We start from the raw sequence: 19,113 nt of genomic DNA, 5'->3' as shown, positions 1-19,113 counted from the left end.
TTCTCAAGTGCACATGGAACCTTCTCCAGAATAGACCACATACTGGGTCACAAATCAGGGCTCAACCGATACGAAAAGACTGAGATTATTCCCTGCATATTCTCAGATCACAATGCTTTGAAACTGGAGCTCAATCACAAGGAAAAGTTCAGAAGGAACTCAAACACCTGGAAGCTAAAGACCACCTTCCTTAAGAATGCTTGGATCAACCAGGAGATCAAAGAAGAACTTCAACAATTTATGGAAACCAATGAGAATGAAGACACTTCACTCCAAAACCTATGGGATACAACAAAGGCGGTCCTAAGGGGGAAATCCATAGCCATCCAAGCCTCTCTCAAAAAAATTGAAAAATCCAGAATACACCAGCTGTCTCTACACCTTAAAGAACTGGAGAATCGACAACAAATCAAACCAACTCCACACGTAAGAAGGGAAATAATCAAGATTAGAGCAGAGATCAATGAGGTAGAAACCAGAGATACAGTAGAACGTATCAATGAAACCAGAAGCTGGTTTTTTGAAAGAATCAATAAGATCGATAAACCATTGGCCACACTAATCCAAAAGAAAAGAGAGAAAGCCCAAATTAATAAAATTATGAATGAAAAGGGAGAGATCACAACTAACACCAAGGAAGTAGAAACAATCATCAGAAGTTATTATCAACAGTTACATGCCAATAAGCTAAGCAACCTAGATGAAATGGAGGCATTCCTGGAAAACTATAAACTCCCAAAATTGAACCAGGAAGAAATTGACAACCTGAATAGACCGATATCTAGTAACGAGATTGAAGCAGTGATCAAAAACCTCCCAAAAAACAAGAGCCCAGGACCCGACGGATTCCCTGGGGAATTCTATCAAACTTTCAAAGAAGAAATAACACCTATTCTCCTGAAGCTGTTTCAAAAAATTGAAGCAGAAGGAAAACTTCCAGACTCTTTTTATGAAGCCAGCATTACCCTGATCCCCAAACCAGGCAAAGACCCTACCAAAAAGGAGAATTTCAGACCAATATCACTGATGAATATGGATGCCAAGATTCTCAACAAGATCCTAGCAAACAGGATCCAACAGCACATTAAAAAGATTATCCACCATGACCAGGTGGGATTCATCCCTGAGTTACAAGGATGGTTCAACATTTGCAAATCAATCAATGTGATAGAACAGATCAATAAGAGAAGAGAGAAGAACCACATGATCCTCTCAATTGATGCAGAAAAAGCTTTTGACAAAATCCAGCATCCGTTCCTGATTAAAACGCTTCAAAGTATAGGGATAGAGGGAACATTCCTGAACTTCATCAAATCTATCTATGAAAGATCCACAGCAAATATCATCCTCAATGGGAAAAAGCTTGCAGCCTTCCCGTTGAGATCAGGAACACGACAAGGATGCCCACTCTCACCACTCTTGTTCAACATTGTATTAGAAGTCCTAGCAACAGCAATCAGACAACAAAGAGAAATAAAAGGTATCCAAATTGGCAAGGAAGAAGTCAAACTCTCTCTCTTCGCAGATGACATGATTCTTTATATGGAAAACCCAAAAGACTCCACCCCCAAACTACTAGAACTCATACAGCAATTCAGTAATGTGGCAGGATACAAAGTCAATGTCCAGAAATCAGAGGCTTTCTTATACACCAATAATGAAAATACAGAAAGGCAAATTAGAGAATCGATTCCATTTACTATAGCACCAAGAACCATAAGATACCTCGGAATAAACCTAACCAAAGAGGTTAAAGATCTGTACTCGCGGAACTACAGAACACTCCTAAAAGAAATTGAAGAAGACACAGAAAAATGGAAGACCATTCCATGCTCTTAGATCGGAAGAATAAACATGGTTAAAATGTCTATACTGCCCAGAGTAATCTATACTTTTAATGCCTTTCCAATCAAAATTCCACCAGTATTTTTCAAAGAGCTGCAGCAAATAATCCCAAAATTTGTATGGAATCAGAAGAGACCCGGAATTGCTAAGGAAATGTTGAAAAACAAAAATAAAACTGGCGGCATCACGTTACCTGATTTCAAGCTTTACTACAAAGCTGTGATCACCAAGACAGCATGGTACTGGCACAAAAACAGACACATGGACCAGTGGAACAGAGTAGAGAGCCCAGATATGGACCCTCAACTCTATGGTCAAATAATCTTCGACAAAACAGGAAAAAATATCCAATGGAGAAAAGACAGTCTCTTCAATAAATGGTGCTGGGAAAACTGGACAGCTATATGTAGAAGAATGAAACTCGACCATTCTCTTACACCGTACACAAAGATAAACTCGAAATGGATAAAAGACCTCAACGTGAGACAGGAATCCATCAGAATCCTCGAGGAGAACATAGGCAGTAACCTCTTTGATATCAGCCACAGCAACTTCTGTCAAGATATGTCTCCAAAGGCAAAGGAAACAAAAGCGAAAATGAACTTTTGGGACTTCATCAAGATCAAAAGCTTCTGCACAGCAAAAGAAACAGTCAACAAAACAAAGAGGCAACCCACGGAATGGGAGAAGAAATTTGCAAATGACAGTACAGACAAAAGGTTGATATCCAGGATCTATAAAGAACTCCTCAAACTCAACACATACCAAACAGACAATCATATTAAAAAATGGGCAGAAGATATGAACAGACACTTCTCCAGTGAAGACATACAAATGGCTACCAGACACATGAAAAAATGTTCATCATCACTAGCCATCAGGGAGATTCAAATCAAAACCACATTGAGATAACACCTTACACCACCAGTTAGAATGGCCAAAATTAGCAAGACAGGAAACAACGTGTGTTGGAGAGGATGTGGAGAAAGGGGAACCCTCTTACACTGCTGGTGGGAATGCAAACTGGTGCAGCCACTTTGGAGAACAGTGTGGAGATTCCTCAGGAAATTAAAAATAGAGCTTCCCTATGACCCTGCAATTGCACTACTGGGTATTTACCCCAAAGATACAGATGTAGTAAAAAGAAGGACCATCTGTACCCCAATGTTTATAGCAGCAATGGCCACAGTCGCCAAACTGTGGAAAGAACCAGGATGCCCTTCAACGGATGAATGGATAAGGAAGATGTGGTCCATATACACTACGGAGTATTATGCCTCCATCAGAAAGGACGAATACCCAACTTTTGTAGCAACATGGACAGGACTGGAAGAGATTATGCTGAGTGAAATAAGTCCAACAGAGAGAGTCAAGTATCATATGGTTTCACTTACTTGTGGAGCATAACAAATAATATAGAAGACAAGGGTAGATGGAGAGGAGAAGGGAGTTGAGGGAAATTGGAAGGGGAGGTGAACCATGAGAGACTTTGGACTCTGAAAAACAACCTGAGGGTTTTGAAGGGGCGGGGGGGTGGGAGGTTGGGGGAGCCAGGTGGTGGGTACTAGTGAGGGCACAGATTGCATGGAGCACTGGGTGTGGTGAAAAAACAATGAATACTGTTACGCTGAAAATAAATAAAAAATTTAATAAAAAAAAAATTGCACAATCCACTCGCAAGAGTGGACAGAGGAATATATCTCAAATAGGGGGGAAAAAAAGACAAAATGACAGTAAAAGACTAAGAGAAATGGGTAAAAGTAACATTCCTGACAGAGAATCTAAAATACTGATCATAAAGACTCACTCTACTTTAGAAAAGACCCATGCAGATTGAAAGTGAGGGGCTGGAGAAACATTTCATACAAATGGAAGTCAAAATGAAACCAGAGTAGTTATACTTATATCAGATGAATTACACTTTAAAACAATACAATAGCAAGAGAATAATGACACGATATAATAACAAAAAGAACAATCCAACAAGAGGATACAACAATTCTAAATATTTATGCACCCAACATGGGAGTACCCAAATACATAAAACAGTTAATAACAAACATAAAGGAACTAATTGATACATTAATAGTAGGGGATTTTAATTCCCCACTTTATATCAATGGACAGTCATGTAAATAGAAAATCAACATAAAAACACTGGCTTTGAATAACACACTGGACCAGATGGATTTCACAGATACATTCAGAACATTCTATGCTAAAGCAGAATACACATTTTGTTCAAGTGCACATGGAATACATTCAGAATACATCACATATTGGGCCACAAACAAGACTCAACAAATTAAAAAATATTAAAGTCATACCATGCATCTTTCCTGACCACAATGCTATGAGAAAAGAGATCAGTGACAAGGAAAAAAATCTGGAAAGAGCAAAAATAATGGAGGCTAGGTAACATGCTATTAACCAATGAATGTTTAAACCAAGACATAAAAGAAGAATAAAAAATTACATGGAGAGAAATGAAAATGAAAACATAATGGTGGAAAACCTTTGGGATACAGTGAAAGTGGTCCAAAAAGTGAAATTTAGCAATACAGGCCTAATGAGAAGCAAGAAAAATCTCAAATAATCAAACCAACTGTTTATATCTCAAAGAGCTATAAAAAGAGGACCAAACAACACCCAAAGCCAGCAAAAAGAAGGAAATAATAAATATTATGGCAGAAATAAATACTAATAGAAACTAAAATTTAAAAAAAAATAGAAGAGATCAATGAAATCAGGACTGGTACTTTGAAAAGATCAACAAAACTGATAAACCTCTAGCTAGACTCATCAAAGAGAGAGAGTAACAGAGAGTGAAAGGACAATTAAAATCACAAATGAAAAAGGAGAATAAGAACTGATACTATAAGAAATACAAACAAGTGAAAATTATGAAAAATTACATGCCAACAAATTGGACATTCTAGGAGAAATGGACAAATTCCTAGAAACATATATCCTATGAAAACTGAACCAGAAAGAAACTCTGAACAGATTGATAACCAGCAAACAGATTGAATCAGTATCAAAAAAAATCCCAAAAAACAAAAGTTCAGGACCAGATGGCTTCAAAGGTAAACTCTACCAAACACTTAAGAAGAGTTAATACCACAGTTTGGTGATTGTGGCCATTGCTGCAACAAACGAATGGATAAAGAAGATATGGTCCATATATACAAAGGAATATTATGCCTCCATCAGAAAGGATGAATACCCATCTTTTGTATCAACATGGATGGGACAAAAGGAGATTATGCTGAGTGAAAGAAATCAAGCAGAGAGAATCAATTATCATATGGTTTCACTTACTTGTGGAGCATAAGGAATAACACGGAAGACACTGGGAGTTGGAGAGAAGAAGTGAGTTGGGGGAAATCGGAGGGGGAGACGAAACATGAAAGACTGTGGACTCTGAGAGACAAACTAAGGGTTTGGAGGGGAGAGGGCTCGGAGTTTGGGTGAGCCTGGTGGTGTGTATTAAGGAGGGCACATATTGCATGGAGCACTGGGTGTGGTGCATAAACAATGAATCTTGGAACACTGAAAAAAATAAAATGAAATTACCAAAAAAAAAAAAAAAAGAAGAAGAAGAGTTAATACCTATTCTTCTCAAAATTTCCAAAAACTAAAACAGGAAGGAAAACTTTCAGATTCATTCTGTGGCTCCAGGATTACCGGGTACTAAAATCAGATTAAGACATCACACACACACACACACACACACACACACACACACACAGCAAGAACTAAAGAACTACATGCCAATATCTCTAATCAACACAGATGCAAAAATCCTCAACAGAATATTAGCAAACCAAACTCAACAATACATTAAAAAAATTATTCACCACAATCAAAAGGGAATTATTCCTAGGATACCAGGGCAGTTCAACATTCACAAACCAATCAACATGACACATTACAGCAACAGGAAAAACAATAAAAACATATGATCATTTCATTAGATGCAGAAAAAGCCTATGACAAAGTATAACATTCATTCATGATAGAAATCCTCCAAAAAGTAAGTCTAGGGGGAACATACTTTAAATAATAAAGACCTTTCCTGAAAAACCTACAGCAAACATCATACTTAATAGGAAAAGTTGAGAGTTTCTTCCCTAAGGTCAGGAACAAAACAAGGAAGTCCACTCTCACCACTTTTATTCAGTGTAGTACTGAAGTCCTAGCCACAGTGATCAGACAAAAAAAAGAAATAAAAGGCAGCCAGATTGGTAAGGAAAAAATAAAACTTTCATTATTTTCAGATGACATAACACTATACATGAAGAAACCCTAAACACTTCATCAACAAATTACTAGAATGGATAAATGAATTAAGTAAGGTGACAGGATGCAAGACCAATATACAGATATCCGGTGTATTTTTGAGCATTAATAATATAATAGCAGAAAGAGAAATTAAGAAAACTATCCATTTACAAATGCACAAAAATAATAAAATAGTTAGAAATAAACTTATCCAAAGAGGTTAAAGACCTATATATGGACAACTACAAAACACTGATGAAAGAAATTGAACATAACAGAAATAAATGGAAAGAGATTCACATTCACAGATTGGAAGAATAAATATTGTTAAAATGTCTATACTACCCAAATCTTTAGATTTAATTCAATCCCTATCAGATTTATTTAATCAGATTTAATTCAATCCCTATCAGAATACCAATAGCATTTTTTAATATTTATTTGTTTGTTTGTTTGTTTGTTTGTTTGAGAGAAGCAGAGAGTAAGCAAGGGGAAGGACAGACTAAGAGAATCTTTAAGCAGATCCCCACTGAGTGTGAAGCCTGACAGCTCAATCCCAGGACCCAGGAGATCATGACCTGAGCCCAAAGCAAGAGTTAGATATTTAACCAACTGAGCTACCCAGGCACCCCTCAACAGTATTTTGCACAGAACTCTAGAGCAAAGAATCCTAAAAGTTGTATGAAACACAAAAGAACTCCACTAGCCAAAAGAAGTATTCAAAAAAATAACAAAACTGGAAATATCACAATTTGATACTTCAAATTATATTACAAAGGCATACTAATCAAAACAGTACGGTACTGGCACAAAAACAAACACATGGGTCAACAGAACAGTATAGAAAGCCCAGAAATAAACCCACAACTATATGATCAATTACTCTTTGAAAAAGGAGGGAAGAACTATGTAGTGGGAAAAAGACAGGCTCTTCAATAAATGATGCTGGAAAAACTGGATGGATACATACCAACGAATGAAACTGGACCACTTTCTTACACCATACAAAAATAAACTCAAAATGGACTAAGGACCTAAATGCGAGGCGTAAAACCACAAAAATCCTAGAAGAGAGCACAGTCAGTAATTTCTTCAACATCGGCTGTAACAATATTTTTTGGATTTGTCTTCTGTGGCAAGGGAAATAAAAGCAAAAATAAACTACTGGGATTACATCAAAGCAAAAGGTTCTGCAGTGCAAAGGACAACAACCAACAAAACTAAAGGACAATCTACTGAATGGGAGGAGATATTTGCTAAGGACATATCTGACAGAGGGTTAGTATTCTAAATACATAAAGAACTGATGCAACTCAACACCCAAAGACTAAATAATTCCAGTTAAAAAATGGGAAGACGACATGGACAGACATATCTCCAAAGAAGATGCACAGATGGCCAACAGACAAGTTAAAAGATGCCCAACATCACTCATCATCAGGGAAATAAATTTAAGTCAAAACCACAATGACGTATCACCTCACCCTTGTCAGAATGACTAAAACAAAAAATACAGGAAAGAACAACTGTTGGTGAGGATGTGGGGAAAAAGGAACCCTCATGCACTGTTGGTGGGAATGCAACCTGGTGTAGCCACTGTGGAAGGGTAAGGAGATTCCTCAAATAATTAAAAACAGAATACCCTATGATCTGGGAATTGCACTACTGGGTATTTACCCCCAAAATACAAAAACACTAATTCGAAAGACTATATGCACCCAGGCCCCATGTTTATTGCAGCATTATTTATAATAGCCAAACTACGGAAACAGCCCAAGTGTCCATCAACAGATGAATGGATAAAGAAGTTGTGGTATATAAACACAATGGAATATTACTAATCCATAAGAAAGAATGAACTCTTGACATCTGCAACAACATGGATGGAGTTAGAGAGTATAATGCTAAGAGAAATACGTGTCAGAGAAAGACCACCATATGATTTCCCTCATATGTAGAATTTAAGAATCAGAACAAACAGAGGAAAAAGTTTAGAATACTTAAAGGGCACTAATTCAAAGGGATACATGCACCCCTATGTTTACTGCAGCATTTTTTATAATAACCAAGTTATGGAAGCAGTCCAAGTGTCCATTAATAGATGGATGAATAAAGATGTGATTATATATATATACATGTGTGTATATATATATATATATATATATATATATATATATATAACTCATCCTTATAAAATAATGAAATCTTTCCATTTGCAATGACATGGATAGAGCTAGAGAGTATAATGATAAGCTAAATAAGTCAGTTGGAGAAAGACAAATACCATGTGATTTTGTTCATATGTGGCATTTAGGAAACCAAAGAAACAAAGAGAAAAAAGAAAGAGAGAGCCAAACCAAGAAATGTATCTTAACTACAGAGAACAAACTGCTGGTTGCCAGAAGGGAGTTGGGGAGATGGGTGAAACAGGTGATAGGGATTAAAGAGTACATCTACCATGGTGAACACTGAGTAATGTATAGACCTTCTGAATCACTGTATTGTACACCTGAAACTAATATAACACTGTATGTTAACTATACTGGAATTAAAATAAAAGACTTAATAAAACCAAAAAAAAAAAGAAAGAAAGAAAGAAAAGAAAACTGGTTTCTTTGAAGACAGGCTCAAATTATGGAGCACTATTGGTATCTTTAAAAAATATCCCTAATGGCACAGCTTGAGCGATAGTTTAATTCTCCTCTTAACTGAATAACATTTGTTTAATATTGATGGTAGACATTGCTATTCTCAAAGTTAATGAAGTCCCAATATCTTAGAATTTCAAGAAAAGAATACTGTAAATACTGCAAGCATATTTTACAACCAGAAAAGCATTTGTTGACCAGTTCTTTAGTTTTTGTATTTAGTAGTTTTTTTCATTAAGAAGTGTCAAACTTTCCTTCTTTATTGAATTATATGCTAGTCTCATTTGCAGCATCTCTACTCTGAAAACAGTAAAGAAAGAGTAACCACAAAGTACTGAGACTTTTTCATGTTAGGTTTGTAAAGACAGTCTCATGATTCTACAGCCACAATATAGCTTTGCTCTTTATTTTATGGCATATATTCTCTGTATCTTCACAGTATGGCCCTATTTTAGGATGCTAAATAGTTTTTATTCTATTACCTTGAGGATTTTTAATGAAAGTATAGACATTATGACCGCTTTTAATGGTTAACAATCAAAACAAATTTTTATCCGAGTTTTATATTTTACAATCTCTATGCTTCATTATTAGCTTCTTCATTTCAAAAATACAAATATATCCCACACAAAACTGAGTTTCCAAAGGATAGATAACTATAGAATTTTAAGATAAACAGAATCCATCTGAATTACCAAAGCTATAAAGATGCACTTTCTAAGGTGGCAAATGAATCAAGACTAGTGCTTGTTTCAAATACCATTTGAGAGAGAAGTTACAAATGGAGATTGATATAATTCTTCGCTTTTGAGAGGAGTCAAATGTCAAAAAGGAACACAGAGACTCAAAAAAATAAGATGATATATAGAAAAGTGGTAGAAGGGGTGAACATAAAGATCAAAGCTGTTGTGAACTAACAGAATGAGCCTACATGATTAATTCAGGACTTAAAAACAAGGTCCGAGAACTTCACCATCACTGGAATATAATTTTGAACCGAAACAAATACCATTCCAGGCATGTCACTAGGAAGAAAACACAATGCTGCTCTCAGGTGAACCATATGCTAGAGTCTGGAGTGCTGTTGAGTATTCATGTATATCCTATTAGTTACTAAAGTTATTAAATCACTAGTTAAATAGTGGTGTACTGATAAGACACATGATAAAAGAGGTAAGAATTAAGATTACATTCTGAGCAAGAGATTCAAAGTTCCACTAACACATTTTAGGCCTTGATGTAGTAAAATATTTAAGATTACATGCAAAAATATTAAATTCTGAGGACCTGGAAAGCCCATCGACTCATCTGAGAGGCAGGTCATTTCAGGGAAAGGGACTTCAAGGCATGTTGGATTGAGGAATGTTTAGAGAACCTTGCTTACATAAATAGGCCAAAAAAAAAAAAAAAAAAAAGTCCACCCCACAGCTTGCAGGGAGCTTATTTCTGGAAGTACATTCAATCCTGTGCCTACATCAGTCAGAATTTCTTTTTATTGATGACATAGTCTTGTCTTTTCAAGAGAGTAGATATTCTCCTTGGGTGAGCAAATTTGAATTTCCAAGAATGTGGAAGAACAATCAGAAATAAGTGTGATTTGGGTAAGTTAGCTTTAAGCCCACATAGTAAGACTTTTTGAAATCACTACACAATTTTGTGTATAAGTTATTTTGGATGTTTAGAATACTTAAAGGGATATTAATCTCAGCATTTATAAGCCAATTTACTAGATTACAAAAGATTCCACCAGTTTAGAAAGATTATATAAGCCAGAATCAGAAACTGGCCTTTAATTAGAGTGCTGCATGTGGGAAAATAAGATATACGAGCTTTGTAATTATATCTTGATATGTCTAAAAAAAGCTTCATTGGTTAAATGTATAAATGGGGGAATTCTATCAAATTTATGAAAACAAAGTGAAAATGACATTTTAAAAAATTAGGGCATTTATATATAAAATAAGATTTGTATATAAAATAGGGTGAAAGAAAAAATATAGCTTAAGATAAATTAATAAAAATAAAAGTTAAAAGGTTAAGATTTATAACTTGAAGCACTACATATTAATAAAGCAAACGTATTAGAATATTCTTTTCTATGATCAAAATCTCCCCTTGGGCAATAAAAACCTACTGGCACTAAGAGCAACAATAAGAGCAAATGTGTCCTGAGCACATATACCTCATGGAAAAAGCCTGTGTTGAGTACTAAGAAAAAGGGGACAAGTGTTCTGTCACAAGCTGCTCAGAGAACTAAGTAGGATACTAAAACACTATACCAAAAGCCAAAATGTGAGAAATGACACAAATACATGGGCTCTAGAATAGCTACTTTTCTGAAAAATATACCATTTTATAATTACAAATGGTGGCATAGTGATGTTTCAGGTGGCTAAGGCTACAAGAAAGCAGATTTCTAGAAGTCTTTATGGCATTAAAAAGTATATTCCCCCTCCATCAGAGCATGAGTACATGTGATAACTTTCTTATTAAAATTTCCTAGTTATGATAGAAACCCTACTTCTAAGAAATGTAATAAAGATCAAATATATTCTCAGTGACTTAACCATGTCCCCCATTTAAAGCCTTACTCAATACTTTATATAGGCTCAGTTATTTTATCAGGATTTATCCTTCAGTAGGTTCATTTGAAGTTTATACTATATATGAAAAATGAAACCACTCAAAAAGAACAGATAATCATGTCAAAAAATGGGAAGAATATGGAGGACTTTGGGAGATGGAGAGGAGAAGTGAGTTGGGGGAAATTGGAGAGGGAGACAAACCAGGAGAGACTGTGGACTCTGAGAAACAAACTGAGGGTTTTGGAGGGGAGGGGGTTGGGGGTTGGGTGAGCCTGGTAGTGGGTATTAAGAAGGGCACGCATTACATGGAGCACTGGGTGTGGTGCATAAACAATGAATCTTGGAACACTGAAAAATAAAATAAAATTACAAAAAAAAAAAATTGGGCAGAAGACATGAACAGACACTTCTCCAAAGAAGACATACAAATGGCTAACAGACACATGAAAAAATGTTCATCATTAGCCATCAGGGAGCTTCAAATCAAAACCACCCTGAGATACCACCTATACCAGTTAGAATGGCCAAAATTAACAAGATAGTAAACAACAAGGGTTGGAGAGGATGTGGAGAAAGGGGAACCCTCTTACACTGCTGGTGGGAATGCAAGTTGGGGCAGCCACTTTGGAAAACTGTGGAGATTCCTTAAGAAATTAAAAACAGAGCTACCCTATGACCCTGCAACTGCACTACTGGGTATTTACCCCAAAGATAGAGATGTAGTGAACAGGAGGGCCATCTGTACCCCAATGTTCATAGCAGCAGTGGCCACAGTCACCTAACTGTGGAAAGAGCCAAGATGACCTTCAACAGACGAATGGATACAGAAGACATGGTCCATATAAACAATGGAATATTATGCCTCCACAGAAAGGATGAATACCGAACTTTTGTATCAACATGGATGGGACTGGAGGAGATTATGCTGAGTGAAATGTCAAGCAGAGAAAATCAATTATCATATGGTTTCACTTACTTGTGGAACATAAGGAATAACATGGAGGACATTAGGAGAAGGAAAGGAAAAGCGACTTGGGAGAAATTGGAGGGGGAGGTGAACCATGAGAGACAGCGAACTCTGAGAAACAAACTGAGGGTTTTGGTGGGGGGGTTGGGTGAGCCTGGTGGTGGGTATTAAGGAGGGCATGTATTGTATGGAGTACTGGGCATGGTACATAAACAATGAATTCTGGTACACAGGAAAAATAAAATTAAAAAAAAAAAAGAAAAATGAAACCAGTATTAGAAAACACATTTCAAACTCTACTCAAATGCAAATTATATAATATATTGCTCTTTAGGTAATTGCTTAGAATGAACATTTGGTACTAATCTGTTGGTTATTATTTCTGTGATTAGATATAATTGGGCAATGGAAGATTTTATACTAGTCACTTTCCTTGATTTGCAATAAAGAAATGCAAGAATAAAAACTGGAAACAATTTTTAAAGTCTTTAACATTAGGTATACTTTAAATCATGTTTTTTCTTTTGATAATTTCTGAAATGAATTGCTAGGAAGCATTTCATTCCATTAAAATAATAGTCTCTCTCATACACAATATTTATGACTTTCAAATGAGTGCTTTCCTAGTTTTTATCTTCACTTCATTCTAAATTGCACTGTATTAGCAATTTAAAAGTCAGGATTATTATTAATCTTGTTTTAAAAATAAATTTAGACATCATGAGAGAAAGTCAATTGAATCAATTAACACTTGAAATTGCTTTAGAAGATATACAGATAACCTTAGAAACAAATAAACAAACTAATTTTTATATGTCAAATAATCTAGCCATGTAGAGTACATAAAAAAGAAAATACCTTAAAATAACCAAGGGTAATTGCCAAGGGTGGCAAGAATGTGGCAGACAATTAAGTGGATTAAATTAAGTGGATTTAGAATGTGATGGAAAACACATAAAATGTGCTTCTTAAGACTGCTTTAATACCAAGCACTCGGTAATTCTATAGTGAGACAAAGGTTCTCCTAAATATCCCATGTCATATGAAAGTGTCTTTATATATCACAATCTTGGGCACAATCTCCTAAAACCAGCACAAAGTATTCATGTCTTCAGTGTAGTCACTGGAACAGGGAAACTAAAATAAATAAACTCTCTATTGCCCTTAAAAACATTTAAAAAATCAAATAAATATAAATTGCTTCAAATCTCCTCCTGGGATAAAGCAAAGTACATACCTATAAGTAAATAAACACTAAACAAATAAAAATTAATTTTGGTCACTATAACACCAGTAGCTAGTGGCTTTGACTTGAGAAATTTCTTTGAATGAAAATTTTAAATTTGTTTAACCATCAAATCAAAGGTACGTTTTCTCAGAATTAACTCTTAATACCACATAATAACTTTGTAATTAAAAATAAACTGTGATAAAATTTTAAATAATTATTAAAACAACTTACTTTCTTCTTTCTTGCTAATAATGGCAGGCAGAGTGTAAATCTAAAGAAACAAAGGAAGTCTTATCAGTTAATGACCCTGCACAGAAGCAGGGTGATGATGGTACAATGATACACAAAGGGGAATATCTTGATTTCAAGGTCCTACGACTGGTGTGTCCATAGGGCCAACTCCCTACCTGTCAACCTTACCTTGTTTCCCACTTCCTTCCATTATGGCTGTCCAGCCCTGAGCAAGGTTCTACCCCTTTCCGATGATTTATATATCTTATTTTATTACCTGAAATGATGCACAGCATGTATCCTTTCTTCAGGAAGGATCTCATGATGGACTTTACCAGATTACTCCTTCCTCAAATTATCTCTTTAGTGTTTTGTTCTCAACATGTACAGCCCTAACTTACACCTGAGCTGTCACACCATCTCCTAAACTTGCTCTAGGTCAAGGCTTACCTCACAACTATTAGTGGCAAAGAGTCAAGTCATTTTGTTATAATTTTTAGTTTGTAATTGGCTGATATTTTTATGTTATAATAAAGTAAAACATAATAAACATTATAAAGAATAGATGCAAAGTCCAAATTTTTATTATTAAACTCAACAGATGTAAAATGAGTTCTCCAAATTGCTATAAAATGTCCCAGATGTTTAATCTTAATTTCTGCACTCATTTTATTGTGGACTGGTAATAGTTGGAGGGATGGCCTCAAAGTCTAGGGACAACACTTTAGCTGTGTTGTTGCATAGGTACTTTGCACAAGTTTGTTCACAGATTCTTTGCCAACTACAGGATAGTTCTCAAGGGACAGAACAGGGCCTCCTATTTTCTCTGTGTGCTCCTCTAACAATCCATGCAGTGTTCTTCACAAAGAAAACAGACAGTGATCAGTGATTTATTCCCTTTTTTACATAGCTTCCCTAATAATTTTAAGTAAATTATCATGCCCACATTGAAATAACAATTAAAACAGTGGAGATATGGATAGAAAGGAAAATGTCAAGCCACAAGACAGTTTGACCAAATGAAACTTATTTTTTTAAGATTTATTTATTTATTGGGGGGGAGGGGCAGAGGGAGAGAAAGAATCTCAAGCAGACTCTCCACTGAGCACAGAGGTCAATGTGGGGCTCAATCTCAAGACCCTGAGATAATGACGATTTTAAGAGCTTAAGAATGACCTGAGCCAAAATCAAGAGTCAGATGCTTAACTGACCGAGCTACCCAGGGGCCCCACCACATGAGACTTTTAAACAATTATATAGACCATATGATTATTTCTTACCCTGAACCTATGCTCATCACACTGATCACAAAGCTTAGCACAGGCCTTCCAAAGAGTGGGGACTCAATTATTAACTGAATAAAATAATTCAATCAGCACAGCCAGGTTAGTGATAAGTAATTTGTTAAAAAGTAATTTTAGGATTTTAAATCTAGAAGTCCCCCTGAGAAAGAAATTATAAAGTTATGTCAATGATTAAGACAACACTAGAAAAACAGTAAGAGTCTCTACTCTGATTTGTTATACTAATTATTTTCAAATATACTACTTCAAACATAAAAAAATTTCAGATGTACTTTGTAATTAGAAGAATAAAACCTAAATTATAGAATGTGTCAAATTCTTACCGGTTCTTTACCATCCATGGCTTCAAGCCAGAGTTTCCGATTAGCTTCTGAGAATGCCTGCAATGTGATGATTCCATGCCTATTTAAAAACAAATATTTTATATATTCAGTTTATTCCTGTTGTGTCTTTACACACTTATTACTCTTAAAAGTACAGGTTAAACTTGAAGAAAAAACCCAAAAGAAAAAAAAAATGAAAAGAGAGAAAAGGAAAAAGAAAAAAGAAAAAAGAATTTCAAAAAGTAAAGTAAGACTGATTTATAGTTACCTTTCAGAAAAATCACTGTGGGGACACATATACATATACATACAAACAAACAAATATTTCTTAATTCTAATGGCTGCAGGTAGTAAAATCATTGTTTTAGGTATGACTACTGAAGGAGGCTAGTTCCAAACTATTTCCTCTGAAATGACCAAAAAAGATGACAAAGTTACATTCACCAAAGTTCAGAACCACCTAAACGTTCTATAATATGAGAATGATTAAGATTATGACCCCCCAAAAAAATATTATGACCCCAATGTGTACAATCTAGTCACCAAAAATAATTGCAATGAGTATATTCATATGACAAGTTTCATACCGCAATTAGTGAATTATTAAAAAGACACTAAACCAAAATGTTTATACCATGATCACAATATTAAAATTAATTCATTTAAAAAGCATCCTTTCCTATGTACCCATTCTGAGTAAGTTACTTGAGGATGTACTTCAAGAGAGAAAGAGCAAGCAAAGGGAAGGAGGAAAGCAATATAAGATACAAAAAGACATGAAATTCAGAAGCAGTTAAATTAACCTAGTTAACTGTGCAGACTGTCCAAAAAATAAATTTAAATATGAAATTAGAGCACTCCGTGAAGAGGTACACTGAGGAGGAAACCTGAGTTAAATATTGTGTGACTGAAAACTGGTATGACTTAAAACTGTGTTGAAAGCATATTATTTCTTGTGAAAACAGGAAAACAGATCATTGGAATGACAGGAAAAGGAAAAACATATATGAAGATCAAGATCATTTGATCTTGGAGAATCTAAGCCAGCATCAACAAAAATAATAAGATAACAATATTTTTTTTGGCTGTTTATTATGTGTCGGGCTCTATGTTATAAATGTGTTTCCTTTTTTTTAAATCTAATTTAATCATCACAGGAGCCCTTTGAGGTGGGTACTTATCCTTATTTTACAGATGAGACAACCAAAGCACAACTTAACAATGTACCCCAGGATTACAGAACTAAAAAGTGCTGAAATAAAGAAAAATCACTAGTGTGTTGGCGTCTGTCTGCATAGAAAATCTGTAAGTTCCTATCACAAAACTATTAAAATCAGTAAGGAGCTCAAAAACTATGCAGATATAGATTGATATATTAAAAAGAGTAATAGCCCTTCAATACAGGAGTCTCATCCATTGGGAAAAAGATATACTAATGAATTCTATTCAAAGCTGCAATAAAATGAAAATACTCAAGAATAAATATTAAAAAAATATAAAATCTTCAAAGAGAGTTCAACTCTCCATCAATTAATTAATAACTCTAAAGCTACTCTAGTCAAAAATCACAAAGGATTTTTTTGGAAAGAAAGGAAAACCTAATAAATGGATACATATAATCTAAGAATACAGTGCCAAAATATTTAACACAATTTTTAAAAAGCATAAAAAACAGGGGCCTTGCTCTACTAAGTAGTTACAATCTACATATATGTAAACTATAGTATATAAGAGTATATAGAGTATGTATTCTATATAGTACACCACACAAAGCTAGAATATTCAGAGAAGTATGGTAGTAATGCAGGAGAAGAAAAATAGATCATGGAGTAGAAGAGAGATCAAGAAGTATACCCATTCTTATTTAGGTTCTGTTCCTCATGTATTGATACCAAAAAAAAAAAAAAAAAAAAAAAGAGAGAGAGAGAGAGAGAAAGAGAGAGAGACAGATCTAAAAATCCCTACTAGGTTATAAGCTCACATGTACACTTATGTCTTTCCCAATATCCTGTGGCTAAGAATGTCTAGAACGGTGCTCCGCACAGAGCAGGTACTGAATTTCACTGGCTGAAGGAAAATTATGGCATTTCCAGCTGTGTCTTATTACTCGTTGGAAGCAAAGGCCACCGGCCTTCAAAAGTCCGCAAAAAGACTTATCTAGGAGTGGTACACAATATTGTCAGGATCATTCATAGTGATGGGAACTCAAGTTCACAATACATCCCATATATCCCCTAACATAGTCATTTATGTTGATTCCCCAAATTCTTCTTTGAGTGATGTTGCTTTTTGCTAGCATCCTTTGTCTGATTTATTTTTTGAGAGCATCACACAATATATATTTGTTGAATAAATACACCAAAGAATGACATAAACATGCATAATGTTTTTAAAGACTGAAAAGTACTTGTATGCTGTTTCATATTTATATCTAAACATAGAAACAAATAATTTAGCTTATTAAAAAATATAAAGTGAAAAGAAAACCTCAAACCTTTCAACTACTTCTATGTCAAAGCAGAACCGTTTGTCAATTGAATCTGTCTTTCGTCGGATACAAGATTTCAATTTAAACATTTCTGGTGATCCAGTAACAAGGCCATTCTGAAACAAGAAGAACACGTTATTGACATGATGACAAGGGCAACTGGAGAATATTAAAAATGCCAACTAATGCTGCTGCACCAAAATGTTATACTTAAGTACAGCTTGTATATCAAGGTCATAATCACATCCTGTCCTCTGAATACAGACTTTTTGCCTAATGTTAACTGCCCAATTATAATACAGTTAATAAACTAACCACATGCACATTTTAATTAAAGAATCTTGTGGCATGCCTGTCTAGTAGTCTCAAACATACTTACTTATGTTAAAGTGCACTACAATGTACATTCTTTAGGACTTCAGATTTAGAAAAAGTGTGAAATCATAGTTACCATAATGTCACAATTAGATATACAGAGCTTGTCAGGATACAACACTATTGCTTTGGCATCAAAATGCCCTAGGTTGCTAAGAGATTAGTATTATTCATTTGTTTGTATGTGCACATGTGAGCAAGTATGTGTACACATGTGTATGTTTATGCATTAGAGCCTTAGAGTATTAAATGATAACTGGCTCAAAGTTTCAGAAGAGCTACCAAAATAATATTTTTCTAGTATTTTCTTGTTGTAAATGTATTGCTATCATACACATTGCATGATTGCTTTGCTGGTAACCAATTGCTACTCTGCTCCTAAACTCTTAACTCTTTGGATAGGATCCAACATAAGCTCGAGTTGTAAGAATTCTCTTCTATACCTGAAACACCAGTTACCTTAAGAGGAATATTTCCCTAATGTCTGGTTAATTCTACTATCTTTGGTTACAAAGGTCATAGATTTATTAACAGAACTTTGGCTTGGGTCTATCTGCTAACAGCTCACTGACTGTCATGTAAGCTGACTTTCAGGCAACAACTTTTCTTATGAAAACTTTAAAGTACACAGTAGGCCTTAACTTCTAATGACGGGCTGAAGGTCTCTTTTGCTCTGGCATGTTCTTTATATTATGTCTCTCCATTTAAATTATTAGACTCTATCGAATGGCCAAGGACAATAAGTTTCAGCTGATGTATTTGAATATATATCTAAGTTAGATCAGCATTTACCTCTATTATGATCCATACCACAAATTAGCTGGGTGAGTCA

At 35.0% G+C, this 19,113-nt stretch overlaps 1 protein-coding gene across 2 annotated transcripts in view; it reads right to left on the bottom strand.

The window, feature by feature from the left end:
- Positions 1–19,113, bottom strand: part of ARHGAP42 (Rho GTPase activating protein 42) — a 287,317-nt gene that overhangs the window by 43,666 nt on the left and 224,538 nt on the right. For both annotated transcript variants that reach the window (XM_080816690.1, XM_080816689.1), the window contains exons 10-12: positions 17,913–18,022; positions 15,419–15,497; positions 13,792–13,831 (exon numbers count right to left, since the gene is read on the bottom strand). In XM_080816690.1, coding sequence (XP_080672816.1) covers positions 13,792–13,831; positions 15,419–15,497; positions 17,913–18,022 — 229 coding nt within the window. The remainder of the gene's footprint in view (positions 1–13,791; positions 13,832–15,418; positions 15,498–17,912; positions 18,023–19,113) is intronic.

This window comes from Martes martes (genome assembly GCF_963455335.1).
Source record: "Martes martes genome assembly, chromosome: 10".
Lineage (NCBI taxonomy): Eukaryota > Metazoa > Chordata > Mammalia > Carnivora > Mustelidae > Martes > Martes martes.
The sequence above is the reverse complement of the archived record's forward strand: the minus strand, read 5'-3'. Positions and strand labels throughout refer to the sequence as shown.